This window comes from Protobothrops mucrosquamatus, unplaced genomic scaffold, assembly GCF_001527695.2.
Source record: "Protobothrops mucrosquamatus isolate PMUCROS unplaced genomic scaffold, P.Mucros_1.0 scaffold961, whole genome shotgun sequence".
Classification (NCBI taxonomy): Eukaryota; Metazoa; Chordata; class Lepidosauria; order Squamata; family Viperidae; genus Protobothrops; species Protobothrops mucrosquamatus.
The window spans coordinates 200,259-227,138 of record NW_015387205.1 but is presented as its reverse complement, the minus strand read 5'-3'; the positions used below and the strand labels follow the sequence as shown (position 1 = coordinate 227,138).

The 26,880-nt window shown below is 42.3% G+C and overlaps 1 protein-coding gene across 1 annotated transcript in view; it reads left to right on the top strand.

The window, feature by feature from the left end:
• Window positions 1-17,119: 17,119 nt before the first annotated feature.
• The window catches only part of GDF6 (growth differentiation factor 6), a 25,978-nt gene continuing 16,217 nt past the window's right edge, over window positions 17,120-26,880 (top strand). The window contains exon 1 of the mRNA XM_015819636.1: window positions 17,120-17,462. Coding sequence (XP_015675122.1) covers window positions 17,120-17,462 — 343 coding nt within the window. The remainder of the gene's footprint in view (window positions 17,463-26,880) is intronic.

Genomic DNA, 26,880 nt, shown 5'->3' with positions numbered 1-26,880 from the left:
CTGATCTTGCATCATTTTGGATTGTATCATCTCCAAAGCAACTTGGACAAGCCTAGACCCTTATTCAGACCATGTAGTTACACACTAAAAGGGAAAAAAACACATTTCTGGTGTCCATACTCTATTTCCTAGGAATCATTTTGTTGGAGTCTTGGCTGTGGGAGCAAGAAAATTGACAGCAATGGAATGAAGTGTTTAAACCTATATCTGCCCCAGACATCTTTAATGCATCCCATGGTTCATAACAGTGGTGTTTTGTGAACGTTTGTAAAATCCCCTGAATGTGCACTTTGTGTGTAGAACGTTCTGGGTTGATTTTCAACCATTTCCAAATAGTTCTGAGAGGTAGAGGTTTTAAAAACGTGAAAAACTGCCTATATAACCAATATTCAGCTAATTGGATAAATGCAGAGATGCCCATATCAGTAAAGTCAAAGTAGCATATAGATCAAGTAGACAAAGTCCCACATCATATATTCTGAAAGATGACAGCATCTTCAGAATTTATGACCCACAGGTGAATTTACAACTAGGTTGTATATTGATGTAAGAAATCTCATGCAAAATGAATTATGGGATACTGTTTCCTTTCGGAACCTTTTTTCTTTAATCACTTATAATTATTTCTTTTTATTTTATTGCTTAGCCTTTAAATATGTCAGATGACAAACAAACAGTAAAATCTGGAACTGTTAAAACATGGGTATTATTTTAGATACTTAATATAATTTTCAAATTAAAACCACATCCTCATTACAGTGTTAACTGATTTGTGATGTTGAAAAAGTAAAGTATATAAATAATGCATTGTCTCCAATGAAAATTATATTTACAAGTCGTGTCTGAGTATTAAGAGTTAAAAATAATTAAGGGTGTTCTGGAGTAGTTTAATATATATTTTTCATACAGATGTTTGCCATGTCTAATTATATCTTTGAAGTAGGATATCAATATTGATTCTGACCTATTGAAGAAAGCCAAGGTCAAAGTTTGGATAGGTTAAGCTTTGGAGATACATTAAGGGAATGTTTACTGTTGTAACAGCTATGTTATCACCAATGTTGCTTAGCCCACATAACATCTGTGAGGGCTATCTAACAGTAAATTTGAACAATTGCATTGTTATGGGGGAAAATGATCATGATTCATGGGATGCATTTCATTTTGGAAGAACATGAGAAAGACCACATCAACCACTGCTGGCATTATTCTTGAAGGCATCACGTATAACACTATAACTGTCCCCCTGAAATACAGCCAAGAAGCCTTCATATGCGAAAGGTAATAAAGGTTCAGACTAGGAGAAGAGGCAGTGGCATTCTAAGAAGAGATTATCAGTCACATAGCTGGATAAATCAAGACTCACTTGGTCACAAAGCAGGTATATATGTGTGTATATTTGTGCTATATGCATACATACACCTACATACACTACTATGTTATATGTATGGCTTTGTTTCTAAGGCTGATGGGATGCGATGACTCAATGGTTAGGATGCTGAGTCTTAGACCACTAAAGATCTATATCTTGGCAGTTTGAAACCCAGGTGCCTCAAGACACCTTCCCATTACTTGTCCCAGTTTCCACCAATCTAGCAGTTCAAAAGCAGGTAAATTCAAGTAGATTAATAGGTACCGCATATAAGCACGGGGGAAGGTATCAGCATTCCATATTTTGCCATATGCTTTATGCTGTGGCACATTGTCATGTCCACATGACTCTGGAAATGTTTCCAGATATTGCTGACTCTTTGGTTTAAGGAACTGAGATAAACACCGTCCCCTATAGTCGGTCATGCCTAGCAGGGTAAAACCCTTGGAGACACCTTTACTTTTTTTTTTTTTTTTAAACTTAAGGCTGAGCGGTCTCAAAATTTTGTTGCAGGATAATAAATTAAGGGTTTTGGAACAACATCCTGTGAGGTGTCGCAACGTATCGCAACTTTTTTGCCATTGCCGGCAATGGGGTGGGCGCGGTTTTGCTATGATGCATCCGGCCCATGGGCCGGCAGTTTGACACCCCTGGTTTAAAAGATCAAGCAGAAAATAATCACCTCAGGTTTTTGTTTTTTTTTGCCAATAAGTTTGCCTTAAAGAAGCTATAGCTTTAAACAATTCAGAGAACCAAGGTCTACAAAGGTAAGGCAGAATTTGATCTGATCTTAACTTTTCCAGAATGGATTCCTGGAAAGATCATCTTTCAGTCATGCCAGGAAGGGAATAGGATTTGGCCTCGAGATTACATTACAACGGAAATTATTTACATACCCTGAGCTGCATAGACATGGGGTGCAATCCAGCCAAAGCAATTGCTGTTGCTATCACTGGCATGAATTCCACTAATTATTGGCTACAGTTATTTCACATGTTTTCAAGGAAGGGAGTCCTTGTGGATGTCACAATAGCTTTTCTACTGAAGGTATGTAAGTATATTTATTTTTCCATCAGCAGACTTCTTCGCATCCATATTGTGCTCAGAAATTTAAAGCACGTAAAAGTCACAATAATGTTAATTAATCTTGAATTCATCTCAAAGCTTTGGTGACCATTTAAAAGTGAAGATCAAGCAGTAATTATTTTCAGTGTATAAAAGTGAATATATTTAAGCTTAAAAGAGACTGTCGGACATACAGACTACATGATTTTTCAACTGTTAAAACATTTCATCTGCTTTTAAAATATGTTTCCCTTCTGGAAACATGTCAAGGCAAACTTCCTCAGACTCTTCAAAACTGGGAAAAGAGCTCATTTAATGAATAGACCAAATTTCTACATTAGTTACACAATCTCTGCTGTAATCCAGGTACCCAAATCTCTGGTTGACAAAGCAGATGGACCCTGCTCTTACATGTTCAACTAACATTTAGATGGATTTAGTCTTTCACATGAACACCAATGAGAGGGGATCCATGGGAGACATTTTAGTCAAAATAATACACCTTGTGAAAAACGGGATGGAGAATTAATAGAGTTATTTAACCCTTTCTTCTTGCTCCTGGCACAAAAACCTGCAAGAGTATAGTATCAATCATTCCACCCACTGACCCTTCTACTAAAGGAGATTACAGCACAACCATTATAGGAGTTACATGTCAAAATACTTTTCTTCCAATCCATAGACTAGAGCAGTGGTGTCAGGCCGGATGTGTCATGGTGAAACCCCGCCCACCCCATTGCCGGCAATGGAAAAAAAGTCGTGATACATCGCAACATGTCACATGACATTGCAAGTGTGACACTGTTGCGTTGGCTGATGGATCAGGGTTCATTACATGACACCTCTGGACTAGAGGATGTGGCTATATGATCAGAAAACAAAGTTTTGAAAATAGCCAGTGTAATTGCTATTTTATTTAAGGTATCTTCATATTTGATTATTAAACAAATTTCAGCTACTGAAGACCACTACATAACCATAATTGCTAGAAATGGTAATATTTAGGTTGCTCTTGTTAGAGCTAAACCAAGTAGATTTTTTTTACATGGATGTTTTACTAATACTTTTAATTTAAACGTAGACCATGTAATGGTGACCCAGTATTTTAATTTAGTTGGACTCTTCAATGCAAGGGAGATCTTTACTGTTGCAAGGTTCTTGTGACAGAATTTAAAAACCTGTCAATGAAATTCTTCAGTGCTCCAGTCCAGAGATGCTGGCTGGGCAATTATGGGAGCTGAAGTCCACAAGTCTTAAAGTAACCAAGGTTGGACACCGCTGATATAAAAAGTAGAAACATGGGCTCACCAAAGGAAAAAAGTTTGATAATTTTTTAAAATTTCTTCCAAAATTATGAATAGCCTTCTGAGTTATTCTCAACTCTAATAGGCAGACTGTGCTGTTCTTTTTTCTTTCTTTTTTAATCAAGGAAATTGTTTCATTTTTACATGAGTGTTTCATTTATTATCTGTCCACAAGATGGAGATATAATTCCACCAATCTCTGATAATTCTTTCAAACTGAAAAAAAAACTCTCATCCAATCAATGTTGCATTGTTGCTATTGAAAAATAAAATCTATGTCCGGATGAGACATTCCCTTTACACATTCCTTCTGAACTTTGGGAATCAATGATGAAACAAACCCATATAACATTTCTAACTTGGAAAATATTTATGAATCACTGTTCTTGTGCTATCTGTAAAAAGCAGCTGATCACATATCTCCACACAGTATCTTTCCCCCAATTTTTGACTTTTAAAATATATTCTTCATGGAGGACCTTAGGTGATGAAATTTGATACCATGGAACTCTTTATTTTATTAAAAAGTTCCTAATGTACTTAAATCACTTTTGGAATGCAGTTCTGGGCAGGATGCACAAAACTTGATGTGGCCTTCAGCTTAATCTATGTTACACACTTCTTACATAGATCACAAGAAACTAATTATATCACGTTACTGTCCATCACTTGCTCAATGATTTTTTTTCTCTTTTTGAAGACAGTCTTGGAAGTAACTTTATTGAAAATAAAGATGACCCTGGGCGCTTGATAGTGACCAAAACAACTTCTATGAATACACATGGACATACACATACATTGAAGCTTCTGGGCACCATGTTGACTAGCCATCATTAGCTCATCATTGTCTCAGCAAACATGTTCTCAGGCAAAGGTTTGTAAGGTCACATACAGTATTTCTTGATTCTTTGAACTGGAGATGCAAGGGATTGATTGACACAGGAGCCTTCTTCATGCAAGCATATAGTCTACCATTAAGAGATAGCTCCATTCCATTTTCCCAGAGAAAAATCTGGTAAGCATTTCGTTGGAATTTTTAACTTCCATTAACTGTTTATTCTCTGTCACAAGTTATCAGAAATATTCAGCTGGAGGTTGGGGCAAGATATTGGTGTAATCATCCAGAATATACTCAAATATTCTGAAAACCTAAGTTATATCTAACAAAATGAAATTCAATGGTGAAAAAAGTAAGGTTCTACATTTAGGCAAGAAAAACCAAATGTACATGTATAGTATAGGGCAGGGGTAGGCAACCTCGGCTCTTTTATGACTCGTGGACTTCAACTCCCAGAACTCAGGAATTCTGGGAGTTGAAGTCCACGAGTCATAAAAGAGCCGAGGTTGCCTACCCCTGGTATAGGAGGTACCTTGCTCAGTAGTAGTAACTGTGAGAGGGACCTCGGAGTCCTAGTGGACAATCACTTAAATATGAGCCAGCAGTGTGCTGCAGCTGCCAAAAAGGCCAACACAGTGCTAGGCTGCATTAACAGAGGGATAGAATCAAGATCACGTGAAGTATTAATACCACTTTACAATGCCTTGGTAAGGCCACACTTGGAATACTGCATCCAGTTTNAGAAGGACGAGGGGGGACATGATAGCAGTATTCCAATATCTCAGGGGCTGCCACAAAGAAGAGGGAGTCAAGCTATTTTCCAAAGCGCCTGAAGGCAGGACAAGAAGCAACGGATGGAAACTAATCAAGGAGAGAAGCAACCTAGAACTAAGGAGAAACTTCCTGACAGTTAGAACAATTAACCAGTGGAACAACCTGCCTCCAGAAGTGGCGAATGCTCCAAACTGTTTTTAAGAAGAGACTGGACAGCCATTTGTCTGAAATGGTATAGGGTTTCCTACCTGAGCAGGGGGTTGGACTAGATGACCTCCAAGGTCCCTTCCAACTTATTATTATTATTATTATTATTATTATTATTATTATTATTATTATTATTATTATTATTATTATTATTATTATTATTATTATTATTATATTTCCTATGCATATCCTTGAATTCAATGGAGGTCACTGCCATTGAACTTATGAACCAACCTTGCTCATAAACCAACTTGGTATCCTCCAGTTGTGTTATGACTACAACTTTCAGATTTCCCAGCCATTGGCCATACTATGGTGGATTTCTGGGCACTATGGTTACAATCCATTTGGATGACATCAGGCTGGAGGAAGTTATCAAGAATTTTTCCATGCATCTTACATTCTATTAAGGCCAAGGAACTCAAATAGCTAGCTTTAAAACATTACTTCTTGTTTTATTTATGGGTGGGAAGAAAAACAAATCCATCATGTTCCAAAAGACTGTCAGCCAATTTCTGCTGGACCATCTGACAATTTCTGACATTGGGAACTGTACAAAGAATGCTGGCCTAAGTAAATTTTTACTGAGCAAAGACTTTTAAACAAGTCTATGATCTCAGAAGGGTCGTTTAATAAACAATTGAAAAATAAGTTAAAATGTGTTTTAAAAACTCTGTGCACTCCTTTTGCTAATTTAACAGCCCCCTTTTTTAACTGAAAAGTGCAAGAAATGAGAAGCCTTTCTTGCTATATGACATAACGAAATCGCTGTTATGAAATAATGTAATGTAAATATTAAACCCAAGAACCAGGTGTAATGGTCAAGGTGCCAGGCTAGAACCTGGATGACTGTGAATTCTGAGTCTTGGTTTAGGCATGAACCCAGCTGTGTGACTTTTGGCCAGTCACTCTCTTTGAGTCCTAGGAAAAAGGCAATGACAAAACATCTCCAAACCCCCCTTTTTATTTTATTTTTATTTATTTATTCAATTTTTTTAGCCACCCATCACAATCCAATTGACTCTGGGCAGAACCTGTCGAAAACTGCAGGGACTAGTCCATTCAACACTCAAAGTCTCACAAACGTACAAATGCACACACAAATTATTAAATCTAAAGCTCAAATCCTATTAACAAAATATCAGTTTATTTTAACTCTTGGATTATACTCCTCTATCAATGACATTTAACTGAAGCATTAGATCCCAATTTTATATGTTACTGAAAATCAAAGTACAGGGACATCTCTTCTTCTTTCCCCTTTATTTTTTCATTTAATTCATTTGACTAACTGCTGCATGCAATGTATTGTGCATTACTAAACAGTGTTAGACCAGAGAACGTTACATTGTTCCTTTCAGTAGTAGGCACATGGTACTTGTAACATCTGACCTTGTACCAAAGCTGCTTTTTCAAAAGGCAACGGGACTTTCTTTGTTTTTCCTTGAAAACGTTTCGCTTCTCGTCCAAGAAGCTTCTTCAGTTCTGACTGAATGATGGGGAATGGAAGGATTTATATTTCTTCAAGGAAAAACCAAGAAAACCCCGTTGCCTTTTGAAAAAGCACTTTTGGGACAATCGTGACCTAGATGGCTGAGAATCTCCATAGACATCTGACCTTGTATTAACTTTTATTTTTCCCAGAGCAATAGAACCAACTCCAGATTTTATTTATTTGTTTATATTTCATGTTTCTAGACTGCCCATCTTCTTCAAGGAGGGCTCTGGATTTATGGTTTCGGCGGCTAGGCAACCAGGTGACAAGCCACCTACTTTTAAAAACAAAACTAGAAACTAAACTCTAGTTCATATTACTTTTAATATTTGGAATGATCACTCTCCCTCTTTGTGTATATGTCCGTATGTATGTGTATTATCATTTGAAATGAAAATTTCAGCTGCAAGCTTCAGTTTTAAGATTACAGTTTTAAACACTGAGCTAGACAAAAGTTTCATACATTTGGATTTTGAATATTCAACTCCAGATGTCTTTTTATCTCTCTTTAAATTGTGTTTTTGGAGAATGGCTCACCAGAGACCCTACATTTGAAAACATAATTTTATTTGAAAATGGAGTTAAATTGAAAAACCATTAAAAAACCTAATGATCCATGAATTCAAAAGAATTGTCATTTTTGTTTTGCAAATAAAATAATTTAAAAAAATCATGGATTAGATTGGACTGAAGGCGTAGTTTATACATTGGATTTGAAGCTTGTTTGTAGCTATTCATCAGAGGAAGTAGATCCTTGGATGTGACCTAATGATTGGATTGGCTGCATTAATATTTCACTAGGCAACATAATCCGTTTATTTTTCTGCAGTTTTGAATGATAATCTGCCAGATTTCAGACAGAACAATAATCTTCCAGTCAAACATTAGAATAGAGTTTCCAAACTTTAGTTTCTAGTTGTTGTTGGATTATAGGTTGGGAACTATGTGAGCTACAGTCCAACAACCTAAGGAGATCAAAGTTTGGGAAAGGACACACTGAATTATGCTTTGTGTGCCTCATACCAATTAGAAAGAGGAGAGTAATATTCAGCTTATTTATTCCGAGAATGCTCATAAAAACAAAAAATGAATCTTATCTTGCAGTTTCTGCTTATTCCCAAACAATTATGGGTTCTTGTTGGCCATCCAAATCCACCTCAACCATGATATTCTAATAAATATTTATAAAATATTTTATTCATAAAAACTTGATAAATATCTATAAAGTATTGTATTAAAACATACTAAACAGCTATAAAATGCTTTATCTATAAACATGTAATTTATAAGTCTTTTTTTAAAAAATGGCAATACTGAGTACTTCAAAGTTGACCCAAGCATATACAAATATTTTTTGTTTTCTTTTTAGGAGATTCATTTTGCTCTAGCTGTTTTATCTACCTGAAGTTGCTACTAGAGGAACTGATGTTTTCAAAACCAATTTTTAAAATTATTAAAATTCCAGCAGTTATTTCTCTGCAGTATTTGACCTAGTAACGAATATTTTAAATATTAGATCTAAATAGGCATTTAAAGTGATAGTTTACCTGAAAAGCAGGGGTTTTTTTTAATGTATGCAGGTCATTGTACATGAACCTAAGATGATATTTCAGCAGTGAAAAATTTAAGAACATCAGAAGATAAAAGCAGAATGTCTGCTAGATTTTATTAAATATTTGGGCATAAGGATGTTAAAATAATTATTAAAGGTTCAGAATAAACGCTTTAGAAATAGGGCAATATTGAGATGTTACAAGGTTTTGGAAAGAAAAGAGTCTACAATGAATTAATAAAGCTGTACATTATATGATATATGTTTATTGGACTTATTGGATTTTTATTATTTATTTGGGATTGAATCACTTCTTTACCAACACTGAATCATTTTGTCCAAGTGCACATTAATTATAATTTATTCTGATTTATTGTAATACAAGATTTATCTCAATAAATATATTAGTTAGAGAATTCAGTACATGCATATCTAAATTTCCCCCAGTGCTTTCATTTTCTGGAATGTGTTCTTTGTAAAGAACTTAATCTGTTCCGGATATAATTAAGTATGATGTCACAAACTTTGGGAATTTTAAGTGGCTATTCCATGCCGACATGTCACATTGCACATTTGTTCAGAAATGGTTACTTTTCATAAAAATGTAGTTGTCAGTATGTTGTTTTGTTGGAACCACTTATTCACTCAGTGGGCAACTTATTATCTGTGGTTGAGAAATATACTTGCAATTTACGCAGATGTATTCATTCAATACATATGAATACCACCAATTTTAATGGCTCTAAGTGGTCAATAAAATATTAAATATAATATTTAAAAAATCTAGTAATATAAAAATGAAAAACTGTAAATGTCCTTGGTGAAGTATATGCTTTGCATTCCCTCTTAAACTGCAAGGATAACTTGTTCCGCATTATAGATCCCAGTGTCAGCCAATTTGATACACTGGTTAAAGATATTGAGTAGCTCCATATTTTTTAAAATCTGGAGACCATGAGTTATGAAGAAAATATTGGCAATCCAATTCTGAAAAATATTACCAAGAAAACGGTATGGACTCGTTCCTGCGATCACAAAATCAAGGTTGACTCAATGAATCCTACAGCGTAAGTCTCATTGCAAAAAATGTCAAAACTTTTTATCAATTTCAAACATATCTATGATGAACCTGTTTTGTAATCTATCCCAAAAGCATTTTTCTTGTGTTAAAGTTCTCTGAACAATGACCATGATGTCATGGCAGGATCTTTTTCACACAGTCTCATCAATTGCTCAATACATCTATTGAATCTGGATGGATGATTATTAGCATCTCCCTCAGCATATTGATGTTGTCATAAGATAAGAAAATATGTCCTTCCTTATCTAGTTTATTATTGCCTCAGAACAGGCTAGTATATGTCATCTCCGCCATCATGTTAAACAGTTGGTGTCTTGCAATGGAGAACTTGCATCCATCTTTGTGGACAATGTTGATGGGATCTCTTTGACTTAACTCATAGCGATGCTTTTTGTGTAGTTTTGGGGATTTGAATTTTTGTTTAGCTTATAGAATGTGGAGAGGTTACGTATGGAGGCAATTTCTGTCTTTTGGCCTTCACCCATTCAGATTACTAATTCTCAAATGGGACTGATGTTATAGTTAGCATCTTCTTGTGGATGAGATGCATTTCTCCCTGTCTAAAACAGGCAATTATATGACCAATACTGAAGAAAATCTTCCTTTACCTGGAACATTTATATAGTCCCAATTATTCAATTCCAGGAAAAAGTGATAAAGAAGATAGTATAAGAGTTAATTCTTGGATGATACCAGATCAGTCTGTTAATCAGAAATGTGGAAACTGCTACTCCTGCCATGAAAGAGTTTGGTTTCTAGCCTTATTTGCCACACAAAAAGTATAAGAATCATAACCTTGATTTAAATAGAGCTTGCATTTTATTCACAGAAGCCATTGAAATTCTTTTATAATGACTTAAGTTTCCTATAGTAAAGCAACTTATATGAGGTTTCATGTCCTTCAAAAGCTATTTTTTTTCCTATTTCTTGTCTAGAAATTTGATAGGTAGAATCTCACTACACCAAATACATCTGGATTGCATTGCTTATCTAGACCTACCAGTATTTCAATTATATTTTTGCAATAAAACTTCAGTTCAGACCCAGCCTAGGAAAAACTGCACTGAAACTGCTTTGATCATATTGGTGAATGGTCTATATTGGAAATTAGATGAAGGAAGTGCAGCCATCCTTCCAGTCTTCTGAGCTGCTTTCAAACATCAAGCCTATGATTCTTCTAGCTTGTCTGTGACTTGGGGCTTTAAGAGTACTGCTTTAACATGCAGTACTCTTTCAGCAGTTTTTCCCAGGCTGGTCCAGAACATGATGGTGAAGAATTGTATTATATTTAGATCTCTGATTTATGGAGTTCTGCAGGGATCCTCTCCCTTACTGTTCACAACTATATTATACTGCTAACAGAAGTTTTCGAGAGCTTTGAATAATGTTTTACAGCAGGATACATACATTAAAGCTGTCAACTTTCTTTGTTAAGCTGAGACTTTAAACAAAGGTAGTCCAGCCTGCTCTCATTTCCCTGTACCAGCCAGACTGCATCTTCCTAACATTCCTTCTCCCGTGGCCTCCAATATTTTCAGGGTTGTGTTTCTTTGAAGCCTTAGAGCCATGATGCTGATACAGTTCTGGGCAGGTAGCCGTTGCCAGAAGCAGACATTAAAAGGCCTGATCTGCAAATAAGCCCCTTTCTACAGCTAGTCATCAGGCAGGCAGCACATGCAGCACACTTCCCCGCTTTATCATCACTACCCAGTGGTGGCTTTCAATGCAGTCTCCACTCATGGGAGTGAGGTGATTGTATTGATAAAAACAGAGCTGTAAGGCAACATTATTTTTCATCTCCAGGGTGGTGTAAGGGTAAGCAGATAGTTACCACTAGGAATGCATCATGAAAGGCAGATCCTCTATGGAAAAAGTTTTCTACAGGTAGCAAGCAAACAGAAAGCACACACAAGTAGACATCATTAGTGAGCCTTCTGCTTAAAATGGAAAGGTTAGAAAATAAAGAGGCAGAATCAGCATGCAGAGACACAATGAGAAGCCAGGTTTCAGCATAGAATTTGAATACTGTATATCTATATAGTTGTTAGTTTTATCTTAGCCACAGTTATTTGCAGTGCTTTTTTTGTAATAATAATAATAAAAAAAAGTGCCGGAACTCACACATGACATACAACCCGCCTTGCCCACCCTACAAGGTTCCATCCAAAAAAGGTGCCAGAACTCTGTTCTGGGCATTCTATGACAAAAAAAAAAGCCCTGGTTATTTGTAAATATATTGAGTTCTGTAGGACTTGCTCCTTTGTAAGTCAATCAATCAGAATAGAGCTGGAAGGGCTGCTGCCACATACTGCTGGCTCATGTTTAAGTGATTGTCCACTAGGACTCCAAGGTCCCTCTCATAGTTACTGTTTTTGAGCCAGGTTTCGCCTAATCTGTACTTGTACCTCTGTTTTTTCGTAGCTAAACATAAAAGTTTGCTTTTCTCCACATTAAATTTCATGTTGTTGGATAGGCCCATTGTTCAAGTCTGTCACATATATACTGTCAAGTGTATACAGAAAACATGAGGAATATGTAATTTTACAAATGTTGCTAAACTACAGCTCTCAGAAGGGTCTAGCCATTAAAACTACTGGCAAGGGTTACTGGCACTAGTCATTTTGGACAGCTGAAAGACCATAGATTGCCATATTTGGTGCCTAGAACTATAGTGAGAATCTAGTTATGCTGTTATCATTAATGGTACGTGGCTTAATACAGTCTATATAATCATTTCCTAGAGATACTGGATTTCCTGCAGCAAGTAGAGGGTTACAAATGTATTAACTTTGGAGCTAATTTCCAAGTCTGTAATTCTATACATTTTGATAAGACAGATACAATACAGAGAGAAAGTAGGGGAGGGAGATGCACAGAAATCTACACTGATGAACCGTACTTCAGCAGCACAGTAAGGAGACTCATTTACCCCTTAGAATAGATGATCATTGACAAAAGCAATAACAAAAATTGCCTCTAGTTTCTTTCTTTCTTTCTTTCTTTCTTTCTTTCTTTCTTTCTTTCTTTCTTTCTTTCTTTCTTTCTTTCTTTCTTTCTTTCTTTCTTTCCACAGAAGTGTGGAGGTGGTTGTAAATCAAAGGCCTGAAGCCATGATCCCCAATGAATGAAGAAGTTATGGCCTCAGAAACAAATTCAAGAAAAGAGATTACACCATAATTTTACAGATAATGCCTTATTTGGGGAATTTAATGCAGAACAAGCACACTGTCTGTAGACTTAGCTGAACAGCTGTGCAAGTCACAAATGATAGTAAAACCAGGAGTTGAGTTTACATAACTATATGTATTTCTCTAAGCAGAAATACAAATTATGACAAATTAATGGGGATTGTGACATTTTCTGCTCTTGTAAATCAACTCTGAATCTGAAAACCTCCCTTTCCCCAAAGTACTAATAAATAAGAGTATACAGGAGATCTCATGCAAAGTAACCACATGCTTATAATTTTCCAGTTTGTAGATCCACTGTGTAACATTTCCTGTTTATATTGTTTCTTTAAAGTTTGCAAAGTAGATAACTTTCCAATTTCACTAATTAACTGGAGGGTTTTTTTTTTTAAATAAAATGATATTTCTATATTAGGTTTCATAGAAAATTATGGTTCCAAAACTTCTTCCCCAGGTATGTAGTATAGTTACAATGTATAATATTTAATAAATAAATATGTAAATGGACAATACATAGTAAATCCAGATAATAAGGATCCACAAATAGGGATTGTTTTTCAGTCCGTGTCACTGGGCTGTACCAATCTGTGGCCAATAGATTAGCTCTGTCTAAACCAGGGGTAGGCAACCTTGGCTCTTTTATGACTTATGGACTTCAACTCCCAAAATTCCTGAGCCAGCCAGGAAGTCCACAAGTCATAAAAGAGCCACGGTTGCCTACCCTGGTCTAAACCAAGCCATAAGCTGAGTTGACCACCATGTCGAAAAATTACCTTCAAGAATTGTTCCAGTTAATTTCATATCTCCCTTTGAGAAATAGAGAGCTGATAAACCCAGACAATGAAATCCTGAGATTGAGGTAAGAAGCTGACTAAATTTGCTGGGTGGAGTCCTGGGATGTTATTGGCCCACATGATAAAAGGACCCTGCCAGTGAAAATTCTTGTAACTGTTTTGCTATCTCTAGTCTAGATCTTTACATAACAATCTTCTGAGTTAACCGAAAGAAATATGTGGAAGATAAATAATCTTCCTCATTAATAACACATACACATTCAAGTGAAAGAGGGCCGTAATGAATGATTGTGTGGGGCTGGGGACTGGCGGTGGGCTTAATGTCTCCCTTTCTCAATTTACCAGTAAGAAAACTATTGGTGCTAAAAAGGGCTTCATTTCAACATACTTTCTCTCCCCCCCCCGACCCCGTATCATTCAATATATAAATCTGCTTTAATAAAATTTTTTTCATTTGCCACGCAATGCAATACAGAAAGTGTAGCCAAGTAAGCTTTCCCCTTCAAAAAATAGTTTGTATCCTTTTAGGATCAGACAACCTTTTCTTTAAAAAGTAAAACAAAATAAAACCATTCCATATATATACAAATGTTGGTTATAGTCTTTATCTTCTTTTCAAGGGTAGAACTCAGTACAACTTCTTTCAATTGGAAAAGGGTTTTTTTTTGGTTCCGCCTAATGTTAAACAGGCCTGTTATAGTATCTGCCTAAAGACATAGAAAAGATAGATTGCAATATTCCCCTACTCACAATCAAAAGACTGCAGTGTTTATTTGTTTTGGCTCTGGAGTTGAAAAAAGTGGTGGTGATGGGCAACAGAATAATTTCTTCATCCCCAGTTCAATTATGCAAATATCCTTCTTGTTTACTATCATTTACTGACATCCTTTCCAGGATTCTCCTTTGCTTCCGTTTCAGGTGCACAGATAATATTCTGGGTTGTTTCTTCTTAGATCACAGTGCTGTGTGATCATTTGACATCACTGATGTGCAGGGCTTTTTTTCTCGGAGAAAAGGTGGCGGAACTCAAACCTGGCCACGCCCTCATCAAACCCTAGGACCGCCCCTTTAGAGAACAGGAATGCAAGTAAAATTTGGGAGGGGCTATTTCCGGTGCGGCCGGCCCGGAAAAAGGTGCCGGAACGCGGTTCCGCCGCGTTCCGGCTGAAAAAAAGCCCTGCTGATGTGTGACTGACATCATTAATAACAAGTAACACAAATCTGACATCACTACTTGCAAACAAAGCAATTTTCATCAGCACTTTCCTGGAATTAGCTCTTTTGTCAAAAAGGTTCACAACCAAAATCAGCTTTTCTTTTCAGCTCAGCGTTATGGAACAAGAATGATTCTGTCAAATAGTGTTTGATTTCAGTATTGATATTGATATCATATTTGAAGTACAAGTTGTTCTCAACCACAATTGGGACTAGAATTTCCATTGCTAAGCAAGGCAGTTGTTAAGTAAGTTGTTAAGTAAGTTGCACCTGATTTTACAACGTTTTTTTTGCCATGGCTGTTAATTGAAACACTTCAGTTGTTAAGTGAATCATGTGGTCGTTAAGCAAATCTGGCTTCCCCCATTAACTTTGCTTGTCAGAAGCCCCCTAGGAAGGTTGCAAATGACAATTCGAGGGCCCCAGGACACTGCAACCATTGTGTTCACATGCTGGTTGCCAGGCACCTAAAGTTTGATCTGTGACTTTGGGGATGCTGCAATGGCCATAAGTGTGAGAACTGGTCATAAGACACTTTCTTAAATGCTCTTGTCATTTTGAAAGGTCATAAAATGAATGGCTGTAAGCCAAGGATTACCTGCTTGGCAACCTTTGAGCACTTGGTCAGCACCAGTTTGGCCATACCTGCAAGCCCAACCTTCCCTTAGTTTTATAGACTGGAAAAGAAGAAATGTAGCTCTGATCAGGGTATTATTAGACCAACCCCAATCCTGAGCAAAGGTTTTCTCTTTCAGCCTGGTGCCCTCTCCCCCTGGAAGATCACGGTACTTTTTAAAAAAATATTTGTTTGAGTATCTGGCATCCTAGAGCAGTTGTTTCTCAATTTTGGCAGTTTTAAAATGTGTGGACTTCAAGAATTTCAGAACTCTGGTTGGAAGTCTGCACATCTTGAAGTTGCCAAGATTGACAAACACGGTCCAAGATGTTTGGTGTAGGCACAGCAGCTCAGATCCAAAGACGATTCCTAACTCCTTTAAAAATGTTCAAGCAAAATTGCCTTGCTGGTAATTACAATTAAAGTGGGATGAAATCCCAGGCAGCTTGATTGGTGCAGCTCTTCAGTTGGAGCATGGAGTGGAATCAAACGTGCAGATTGCTTCCACAGGTTACCATGATAAGACACAGATAGTCCTCGACTTACAACCATTCATTTAGTGACCATTCAAAGTTGCAACGGCAATGAAAAAAAGTGACTTATGACCATTTTTCACACTTATGACCATTGCAGCATCCCCATGATCACGTGATCAAAATTCAGATGCTTGGCAACTGACATGTGTTTATGACGGTTGCAGTGTCCCAGGGTCATGTGATCTCCTTCTGACAAGCAAAGCCAATGGGGAAGCCAGATTCACTTAACAACCATGTTATTAAGTAAACAACTGCAGTGACTGACTTAACAACTGTGGCAAGAAAAGTTGTAAAACGGGGCAAAACTCACTTAACAACTGGCTTGCTTAGAAACGGAAATTTGGGGCTCAGTTGCGGTTGTAAGTCGACAACTACTCCATAAAGGGCTACAACAGATTAAAAAGATCCCCCCCCCCAAGAAGGCCTGAGGGGTTCCTGGCTGGTTCCGTTTAAAATAAGAGAACTCGGGCCCATTCCCAGAGCTGACTCCTGTCTGTTGTGTTCCTACGACCTAACGCAGGGGTAGGCAACCTGGGCTCTTTTATGACTCGTGGACTTCAACTCCCAGAATTCCTGAGCCAGCATAGCTGGCTCAGGAATTCTGGGAGTTGAAGTCCACAAGTCATAAAAGAGCCAAGGTTGCCTACCCCTGACCTAATGTGTTAGCAGTGCTCATCTGTCTTGTGCAGACGGGTGTACTTCTAGTTTTCACAAGAAAACGCGTGGGTTGGGAGTTTGGAAAAGGGTAGAGAGGACTTTCGACCGCCCCGGTTGGCACCCTCGTCAGAGGCCCGGCTGGTTCGGCGACCCAGCGTCCCAACTCCGCCTAACGCCAACTCTACTATTCCCCTTCTGGGCGGGAGGCGTGACCGCAACCAAGGAAGGGGTGTGTCCGGGGAGGCGTGGCGAGGAGCGGGGGGCGTGTCCCCGCCCGGGCTCTGGCCTCTCGCGCTGGGGACGCCGCGCCGCAGACGGCCGGAGGGAGCTGCGGCGGGCTGGGCTGGGCTGGGCTGGGCGCGCTGCTGCTGCTGGCCGTGGGCGGGCGGGCGCTTTGCTCCGGGGCAGCCGCTCGCTCGCTCGCTATGAATGCTGCCCGGGCTCTGCTCTCCGCCGTGTTCCTCGCGGGTTTCTTCTGGGGGGACCTTCCCTGTTGCCAGCAGGCCACCATCCCCGCCGCCGCCGCGCCGTCTCTGCGGGAGTCCGGCAAGGGCAAGCGGAGCTGCCGGGAAGGCGGAGCGTCCCGATCGGCTGGCGACGCGGCCCCGAAGGCACCGGCCGCAGCCCAGCCGCGCGTGGAGCCCCACGAGTACATGCTCTCCCTCTACCGGACCTACTCCATCGCCGAGAAACTGGGCATCAACGCCAGCTTCTTCCAGGCCTCCAAAGCAGCCAACACCATCACCAGCTTTGTGGACAGGGGGCGAGGTAAGCGGCTCAGCCCCGCGGCCGGGATTCTTCTCGCCTGGGCTTTCCCCCCCCTCCACACACACACACACACACACACACACAACCCTGTCCATCCAGGCGGTCGGTCCGCGGTCTCTCCCCCACTTCCCGCCGGTCTACGGTACTGTACTTGGGCGCGCTCCAGGGCGCTTCCAGGCGTCGCGTCCGCCGGCCCCTCTGCCAAAGAACCGACAGGTCCCCTGGCCCGACCGCGGGCTTTTACGCCCCGCCACCCGGCAGGTTCTTTTCCTTCCCCGGGCTGGGCCACGGCTAACATCGCTCCCAGTGTGCTCCCCGACCTTTTGGGGATGGGGTGGGAGTGCAACGGCACCCCTGTACTTCTTAGCCAACAGAGGCTAAGCTGGCTGAGAGCGATGGGATCGTAGCTTAACGCGAATTGGGGAAACCTCTGTTCGGGGTGTGTTTGTGCGCAACGTTGGTATTAGCTGGGTCTCCCGGTTTGGGAGTAAGCTTTAGGATTCCTTGGGAGCCACTTGTGCACCAGCAATGGGGCTCCCCGATTAAGAGCACATTCGTTTCGGAATAAGCACCTACGCGATGGGCTCTGGCGATTGGTCCTAAAAAGAGTCAGCGCCTTCTGGGCTGACTTGTTCAGGATTGAGGCAACAAAACAAAACAAAACCAGCGCTAGGTTTCTTACAGGTGGATGCTTCATCTGGCACGAGCGCGCACCTTCCTGCCCTGCGTCCTTATTTTCACTAAGCCTGCTGGCACGTTCACTTAATAGCAGCAGCAGTAGTAATGGTAGTTACAATAGTAGTAGCAGCAGCAGTAGTAATGGTAGTAATGCCGTTGTAGTGGCAGTAGTAGTAATACAATTGTTTCCACTGGCTTGCTCGATCTAGAGGAGCGGGAGATGCTTTTGAGTTACCGCGAAAGCCGCGGAAGGGTCCCGGTTCCCGATCTGCTTTCTTCGTTGTCTAGTAGTCCCAATCCTGACGCCCACCCCTTCCTTCCCTATTCACTTTGGTAAGAGACTAGCCTCTCTTTGCACCGCGGGGACTGAATTCGACTTCGGCCCTTCCGACTTTGAAGGTTACGCCCAAGCAGGAAGAAGGAGTTGAAAAGCGCTTCTTTTTGGACGATTTTGCGCGTCCCGGATTTTTTCGGGATGGATGAATAGTTGGGGAATTCTTTCTTTCTTTCTTTCTTTCTTTCTTTCTTTCTTTCTTTCTTTCTTTCTTTCTTTCTTTCTTTCTTTCTTTCTTTCTTTCTTTCTTTCTCTCTTCTCTCTTTTCTCTTTTCTCTTCTTTAATTGCGGAGATCAGACGCAGTTTCCGAGATTCCAATCTGAGGACGGGAAGTCTGGGCAGACCAAACCAAAATTTGGGATTGCGTATAGAGCGCTTGACTTGCGGCTTCCCTTATTTTTTCGTGCATTATCGTCTGATTTCTCCTTCGTAGGGAATAGAGATTTCTGCTCAGAAACCTCTGGCGATCCTTTGGGGATCCAGTCTGCGTCGCTTAGCTGTGCCAACTATCAATTATCTGTTAATTAAACGGCTGTCCCACGGAGTTAAGAATTCCGGAATCCTTTCCCCCCTACCATCACCTTTTCTTACCTCTCACCCATCCTTCCCGTTCTGATCGATGTCCTCCAGACCTGTAGCGAGATCCAGGATGAGATCCGTGAGCTGTCCTGGAGGCTGAATAAATAAAAGAAAACCCAGCGCTCTAGTTCCAAAATACCAACTCATTTAAGTTTTTGTGAATCATTGGGTCTCGGCCTAAAAAAGAAGAAGGTATCCTATAATGGGGGGGGGGGGCTTTGAAACAACGCCTAAACCATGGAAGGGGGGGGAGAGAGATGAATTCCTCTTCCTTTGAGACGAGGCATGGATACTCTCATTTGCTATTTTTGCTTCTCCGCGTCATTTATGGGGTCAAGCAATAGTCATTGCTACTACTTCCCCATATCATTAATTTTACACCACTTTGTGGTGCCCATAATGCTAACCACGCAGCTCCAAAATTCGATTGCAGTAATCCGGGAGATTTTCAGGAAGAATCAATGTAATTAGTTTGTCCACCGGAGGCCTCGGTGTACCCCAAAAGGACTTGGGTAGTGGACTCGAATTTCATCTCCTTGAAGATCCTTAAGACAACTTTGTTCGGGGAAGAAAATAGGGACCTTGGAAGAGTTGGTTTTATCCTCCTTCTGGGAAAGAGTTAAGCGCTCCTGGCGGGTGCCAGCATTCTCATATATATTTTTTTCTGGCAAACCTCGGACTTGGTGGCGGTGCCCATCCGTGGCATTTTAGGAATGGATTTAGCACGGACATATTTTTTGCAGGACTTCATAGGAAGGCTTTTAAAACCGAGATGCTGCGCTCAGAGCCTCCTCGGCTGGAATGAACCGAGAAAGAAAGCGCGCCGGTTCTCTAGATTGGACCCTGCCCTGGAAAACCTCGCCGCTCTCTTGCTTTAATCACTGATAATTTCATTTTTTTTCAGCAAGAAAAAAAAAAAGAGTTGCCTCGCCTCTCCCTCTAGACTAGAACATACGAACGTCTTTTAATTTTGTACGCTTGCTTTCATTCTTTCTTGCCCAAACCGCGCCGTTCCCAATGTCCCTTTTGGTGCTTAAAACAAGAGGGTTCCTCCGGATCTTCAGGACTAGGAAATTTGGGGAATGGGGGTGGGTGGGGGGGTGGTCAGGAAAAGAGAGGGAAGGAGGGAAGGCGTCGCGCCCAAGCCTCCTGGTTGGACGGAGGGAAAAGCCTCCTCCCGCCTCCTGATTTTGATTTGATGTGTCAAGGCTGTGACCTGGGCGCTGGAACTTCTGAGCATTAGGTCCCTGACTGGAGTGGTTCAGCTCCGCGATCTAATAGACCGCTGCTGTCATAACAGATCAAATAGTGTCTGGTCTCTCCTAATGAAGGGGGAGCTGCCAGCAGCCCCGGACCAGTCCGACCAAGACTCCAGCCCCTCCAAAGCCGAAGCAGCCCTCCGCCCCCAGACCCTTCCTCCCCCCCCCCAACCCTTCCTCTTCTTTTCTGTTTTTAAAGCTCATCTCCCTCCAGGCTAGCCGCCTTAGTTCTCCCTTTCGGCTGCTAATTGTTGAGACTGTTTATATTGCCCATGCTATTAAAAAAAAAAACAAAAAAACGGCTCTTAAAGGTTTGCTACTTGGAGCCCGTCCGGCCTTCCAGCTTCCTGCAAATTCTCCAGCATGCCTCCCTTGGAGCTGCAGGGAAACCAGTGCAGGGAAAGGCTGAAGTGTCGCTTCAAGAGACGAAGGAAGGCAAACTCGAGATCCGGTGTCGGGTCGGTCCTGCTTTTGGCAGGCGCTCCCGGGAGAGACAGCAACAAAAGCAGGGTCGGTTTTATTATTATTTTTTTTTTTCAAAAGCGTCTTTCCGCGCTTCCCCGAACTTTTTCGAATGTAAAAGGCGGTTTTGTGATTAACAATATTGGTTAAATCACGACGCCACGATTAAAAGCATAGTGCTTATTGCCTCGGCAGGTGGCGGCACCTGGCTGCGCTGGGGTGCTAAACAGGAGCAGATTGAGTTAGTAGGTGGATAGGAGACCACTAAGTAATCCTGGGGCTCTGGCTAAGGTGGGAAGGCTGTCTGCGCACACGAGTCAAAGACGCCGGCAAAGAAAACGAGCCAGATTTGCCAGCCCCATCCAAACAAGCCTTTATTTTTCAACACCTCTCTGGCTTGTCAGTCCATTGCCTCCTCCGCCCTTCGTCTCCGCTGGAGACCACGAAGGACTAGCCCAGGGGTAGGCAACCTTGGCTCTTTTATGACTCATGGACTTCAACTCCCAGAATTCCTGAGCCAGCTATGCTGGCTCAGGAATTCTGGGAGTTGAAGTCCATGAGTCATAAAAGAGCCAAGGTTGCCTACCCCTGGACTAGCCAGAAGTGCAGCGCCCGCAGATCAGTGGGCCGGTTACTTAGCCAGTTGCCCTCCAGCCACCTTTCTTGGTAGGGTTATTTCCGAGACGTCCTGTCCGGTGCTAACCCCTTGGCGCAACCCAGGACAGGGCAGGGAGGCGGGGTACCGACAGGCAACCTTCAAGCGAGTCCTAGTCTCCCTTTCGAAACGATCCTATCCAGAGGACTTTCCGGAAACCTCTTTTAGGGTCCCTAGAACCTAGGGGGATGAAACCGCGTGGAGGCTTGATCTCTGCCAAGAAACGGAGCTAAGGGCGGAGAGCTTTGGGGTGCCCCGAAGATCGGATCCTCCTTGGTCACTGCAGTTGCCTCGTCGACACCCTGCCTTCGTCCTTCTAAAAAAAAAAAAAAAAATCGGCTTGAAGGACCGCAGTCCCCAGATTCTCTAATCCCGCTCAATCCAAAGGGCTCTATCTCAGTGATGGCGAACCATTTATTTATTTATTTATTTATTTATTTATTTATTTGATTGATTGATTGATTGATTGATTGATTGATTGATTGATTGATTGATTGATTGATATACCGCCCTTCTCCCATTGCGGGACTCAGGGCGGTGAACAGGCACATTAGTAAAACAGCAATAGCATAATATTTAAAAATATTCAAAACTAATTAAATTATTTGTCCTGTCCTAAAACCCACTATAATAATATAAAATGACACCTGCCCAAACTGCAACCCAAAACCCACTTATGCATCGTCAAGTGCCGGGTGGGTGTGGCCCATTGGGTGGGCATGGGTGGGACTAAAAAGTTCAATCAATCAATTCCAACTTTGCAAGATCTCCTCTCCCCCCCCCCAGATTGAACTGTACACGGCGGCAGAGGCCTAAAGCAAAAAGGTTTTATAAAACCCAGCTGCTTGTGCCCACAGAGAGGACTCTGAGTGCCGCCTCTGGCACCCGTGTCATAGGTTCGCCACCACTGCTCTAGCTGCTTCCTAGTAGGCGCAGGGTTGGAACTGCCTTAACTGCCAGTGTCTTCAACCCGCCTCACCCGTTACCCAAAGAGGCTGAGATGGAAGGGTTAAGCAGCGCCTTTAGGGATAGCAGGTGGCGCCAGAACAAGTGTAGGTGTATGTGTGTGTGGGGGGGGGGGGAGGAATCTGTGTGGAATCGGGGAAAGGTTTTACAACCTCTGCTAAACTTCAGAAATGGGAGGGGGGGCAGTAAACGGTAAGCTTCCGGTTTACCTCCGGGCACTTGGGTGTGTACAGCCGTCTAGTCTCAAAAGTAGAGGCCTCTTTTTGCTCTTCCCTCCTAAAATCCTATGGGACACCTCCATTCTCCTGGCGTTACCTTGGCCGGTGGAAGAAACCTACATTCCCTCCGCGCGGGTTGGGGTTATTTGAAAGTAAAAAGCACTTGGCTCCCCCCTCCGTGGAAGTGAGCGCAGAGTTTCTGCAGTCCCGGGGTGACGTCTGAAGAAACCCGGGACTGGTTTGGTGGACTTCAACTCCCAGAATTCCTGAGCCAGCTATGCTGGCTCAGGAATTCTGGGAGTTGAAGTCCACGAGTCATAAAAGAGCCAAGGTTGCCTACCCCTGGGCTAGGATGAAATAAACCAGCCTTTTTCAAACAGCGTATCCGCCGTATCCATTGGCTGGGTTGGATTTCCATCCCATTGTTCCCAGCCAGCTGAATCCCACTGAAGGCATCTAGTAGGCACCAGGGTGGAGAAGATTGCTTAGTCCCGGACCAGACCCACCCTGAACTAAACGGGTCTAAGCTGGGAGGCGTTTTCCTACAGCTGTTCTTGGACGTCTTAAGGCGGAATGGGGGGGCTGACACCCCCCCCCCCCATGGTCGGGACTGTCGGGGAGAGACCAGGCGATTCCCGCTTGAAATTCTGGAACTTGGCGGGTTTCTAGGCGGATCCTCGGACTGGCTGGTGGGGCGCCTGTGTGGGAGCCCTACCTTGACCGCGCCTTCTCTCCAGTCGGCCTGATGGGTTGCGCGCAGTTCGTGGGTGACCTTGAGGTCTGTTGGACGGGGCCTTTTGTGAAAAACGCAGAGGAGATCAGAGGGCCGGAGCGGGACAGAAGATTGGACACCCCAACAAACTAGTTCAGGGGTAGGCAACCTCGGCTCTTTTATGACTCATGGACTTCAACTTCCAGAATTCCTGAGCCAGCCATGCTGAGGCGAAATGGAGAGGTTTCCAAGCTGAGCCATGCTGGCTCAGGAATTCTGGGAGTTGAAGTCATAAAAGAGCCGAGGTTGCCTACCCCTGAACTAGAGTAAGAAAGTAGAAAATTGGGGAAAGGAGAGCATAATAGAAGAGTCCTGCTTCTCCCTTCCCACTACTCCATGAATCTTATCAAGTAGCTGGCCGGTCTGTAGTGTGGGCCTTGTTGAGACGAATTTAAGCTCGCTTACTTGAGCGCAAGCCTCCTTCAGGTCGGTAGAACTTATTCCTAAGAAGCGAGTCCTGTTTATACTTCGATATAAGTCCAATTGAACTCGGTAGGCCTCATATTCTTCTCGGGGTCGCGCTGCGGGCAATAGTCCTTGGGAATAAATGCGTGTGACTCCGCCTGCATTTCTGGGCAGGGAAGAGGGCAAAAAAGAATTTGTCATGCGATCAGCGTGTTCAGACTTGCCTGGAATTAAGGTTGGGGGTGTCTGGGCTCGTTCCCGGGTGGTGTCTCCAGGAGTGAGGATAGGAGCCTGTGAGTGGACCGATTTGCACCAACAAATCTCTTCCTCTTTTTTTCCTCTTTCACTTCTTTTGGGTTTTTTTTCCTGTTTTTCTGTGTCGTCTCAACCACTGGAAATGTTGAGCTCAGGCGTGTAAGGCGGTGTTTTTCCAAAGGTGGCAACTTTAAGATGTATGGACTTCAATTCCCAGAATTCCCCAGTCAGCGTTTAAGTTCAAAGTCTTAAAAGTTGCCCCCTTTGAAAAACACTGGTGTGATGCGCCTGCCTGTGCCCAGAATCAGTCCTGGAAAACTTGTTTCATTCAGACCAACATTGTGGCCTTGGCGGGACCTACTACCCTTGTGTCAGAAAAGTCGTCCCTGAAATTTTGGTTTGCACCCAGCGATTGGCTAAAATATAGTTTGGGGAGGACTGAAGCACCTCCTTCCCAAAAGCCCAGCTGTTTGGGCAACGCGCAGGGCTGGCGTGTGGTAAGTAGCTTACTTCGATTTGCTGGCCTGTCCTTCGCCTCCGAGAGGCCTTGGTGACCTGTACCCAAGAAGTCCGTCCAGAACAGGGGTAGGCAACCTCGGCTCTTTTATGACTCGTGGACTTCAACTCCCAGAATTCCTGAGTCAGCTATATAAAAGAGCCAAGGCTGCCTACCCCTGACTTGAAGAGTCAAGTGATAACTCTGATTTGTTCTGTGATGTATTTTTGTTGTTGTTGTTAGTTATGCTCTCCTTTCCCCAATTTTCTACTTTCTTACTCTAGTTCAGGGGTAGGCAACCTCGGCTCTTTTATGACTCGTGGACTTCAACTCCCAGAATTCCTGAGTCAGCTATATAAAAGAGCCAAGGTTGCCTACCCCTGGCTTGAAGTGTCAAGTGATAACTCTGATTTGTTCTGTGATGTATTTTTTTTGTTGTTGTTAGTTATGCTCTCCTTTCCCCAATTTTCTACTTTCTTACTCTAGTTCAGGGGTAGGCAACCTCGGCTCTTTTATGACTCGTGGACTTCAACTCCCAGAATTCCTGAGTCAGCTATATAAAAGAGCCAAGGTTGCCTACCCCTGACTTGAAGTGTCAAGTGATAACTCTGATTTGTTCTGTGATATATATATATATATTTGTTGTTAGTTATGCTCTCCTTTCCCCAATTTTCTACTTTCTTACTCTAGTTCAGGGGTAGGCAACCTCGGCTCTTTTATGACTCGTGGATTTCAACTCCCAGAATTCCTGAGCCAGCATAGCTGGCTCAGGAATTCTGGGAGTTGAAGTCCACGAGTCATAAAAGAGCCGAGGTTGCCTACCCCTGGTCCAGAAGACTGCGCAGGTCCCCGGAGGAGCCAGCGCTTTGTTTACGAAGCCCCTTCCTACTCCCCGTCGTACCTCTTGACTTCCAGGGGCGCTTCCTTCCAAGCTCTTGGGCGGAGAGATGCAGGGCTTTGGCCGCANTCTCCAAAGCGCCTGAAGGCAGGACAAGAAGCAACGGGTGGAAACTAACCAAAGAGAGAAGCAACCTAGAACTAAGGAGAAACTTCCTGACAGTTAGAACAATTAACCAGTGGAACAACCTGCCTCCAGAAGCGGTGAATGCTCCAACACTGGAAGTTTTTAAGAAGAGACTGGACAGCCATTTGTCCGAAATGGTATATACCTGCCTGAGCAGGGGGTTGGACTCGATGACCTCCAAAGTCCCTTCCAACTTTATTATTATTATTATTATTATTATTATTATTATTATTATTATTATTATTATTATTATTATTATTATTATTATTGATCATCGCACAGTCAGCCAGATGTTCAGACTGGATTTGGCATTTTGTCTACCTATCGAGTCCTTACCAAGGACCTGGGATAGGCAGATGTGGATGTTTGATGGTATTAAAGATATCGTTGCAGGATGGAAGCAGTTCCTAGTAAGGCCGCCTTTTGCAATTATTATTATTATTATTATTATTATTATTATTATTATTATTATTATTATTATTATTATTATTATTATTATTATTAACGAGTTTAAACAAGGAAGGAATGGCGTGTGGGTTTTTCTTTTCTTTTATAGGCTACCACAACCAGTTCTGTTAAAACTCATAAGTCAGTAAATAAACAGACCATAATTGAAAAAGAAGAGGCTGGCGCCCTTTCGCTCTGAGCGGAGGGGAAAAAAAACTTGTGTGTGTGTGTGTGGGGGGGTGTGAGTTGCAAGCGGTATTGGTGGACAGCGAAGCACCTGCTCCGACCAAACGCTGGGCTTTAGAGCCAAACTCGGTCCGGCAAGCTCCCCTTTTCAGGCCAGATTGCACCCAAGGCTCTCTTCTTGGGGTACCGCTCGTTTCCTTGAAAGGACGAAGAAGGCCGCCGCCGCCGCCTCCCTGAAGCTGGAGGGCGCCAGCCCAAGAACAACCACCCATCTTCTCAACGCTGCAGCCCCCGCTCGATCCCTAAGCGCGTTGGCTCCGCCTGAAGCCGCCTTGAGTTCAGGCCGCGTAAAACTCTTGGGTACCGTTTTGCGGGCTGCAGTTTTCCTATGCGGTTTTACTCTTCTTTCTCGTAGTAAGCGCTCCCGAGGTCGACGGGGTTTCTGTCTAAAATAAGTGCTTTTCAACTTCTTGGCTAAACTGCTTAGGCAACTGACCGATACCTAATTCAGATTTATAATTCCTCCGCCTTCCCTCCTTCTTACGCTCTCCCCGCCTTTTTTTTTTTTCCCCTTTTCCGAAGGTGTAAGATCAATGCGGAGTTGCTCCGACGCCTCTGGTCGGCCAGCGAGGCTCCTGTTAAGAGAAACTGAATTCCTTGGATACCGCCTGTCCTCCTTTC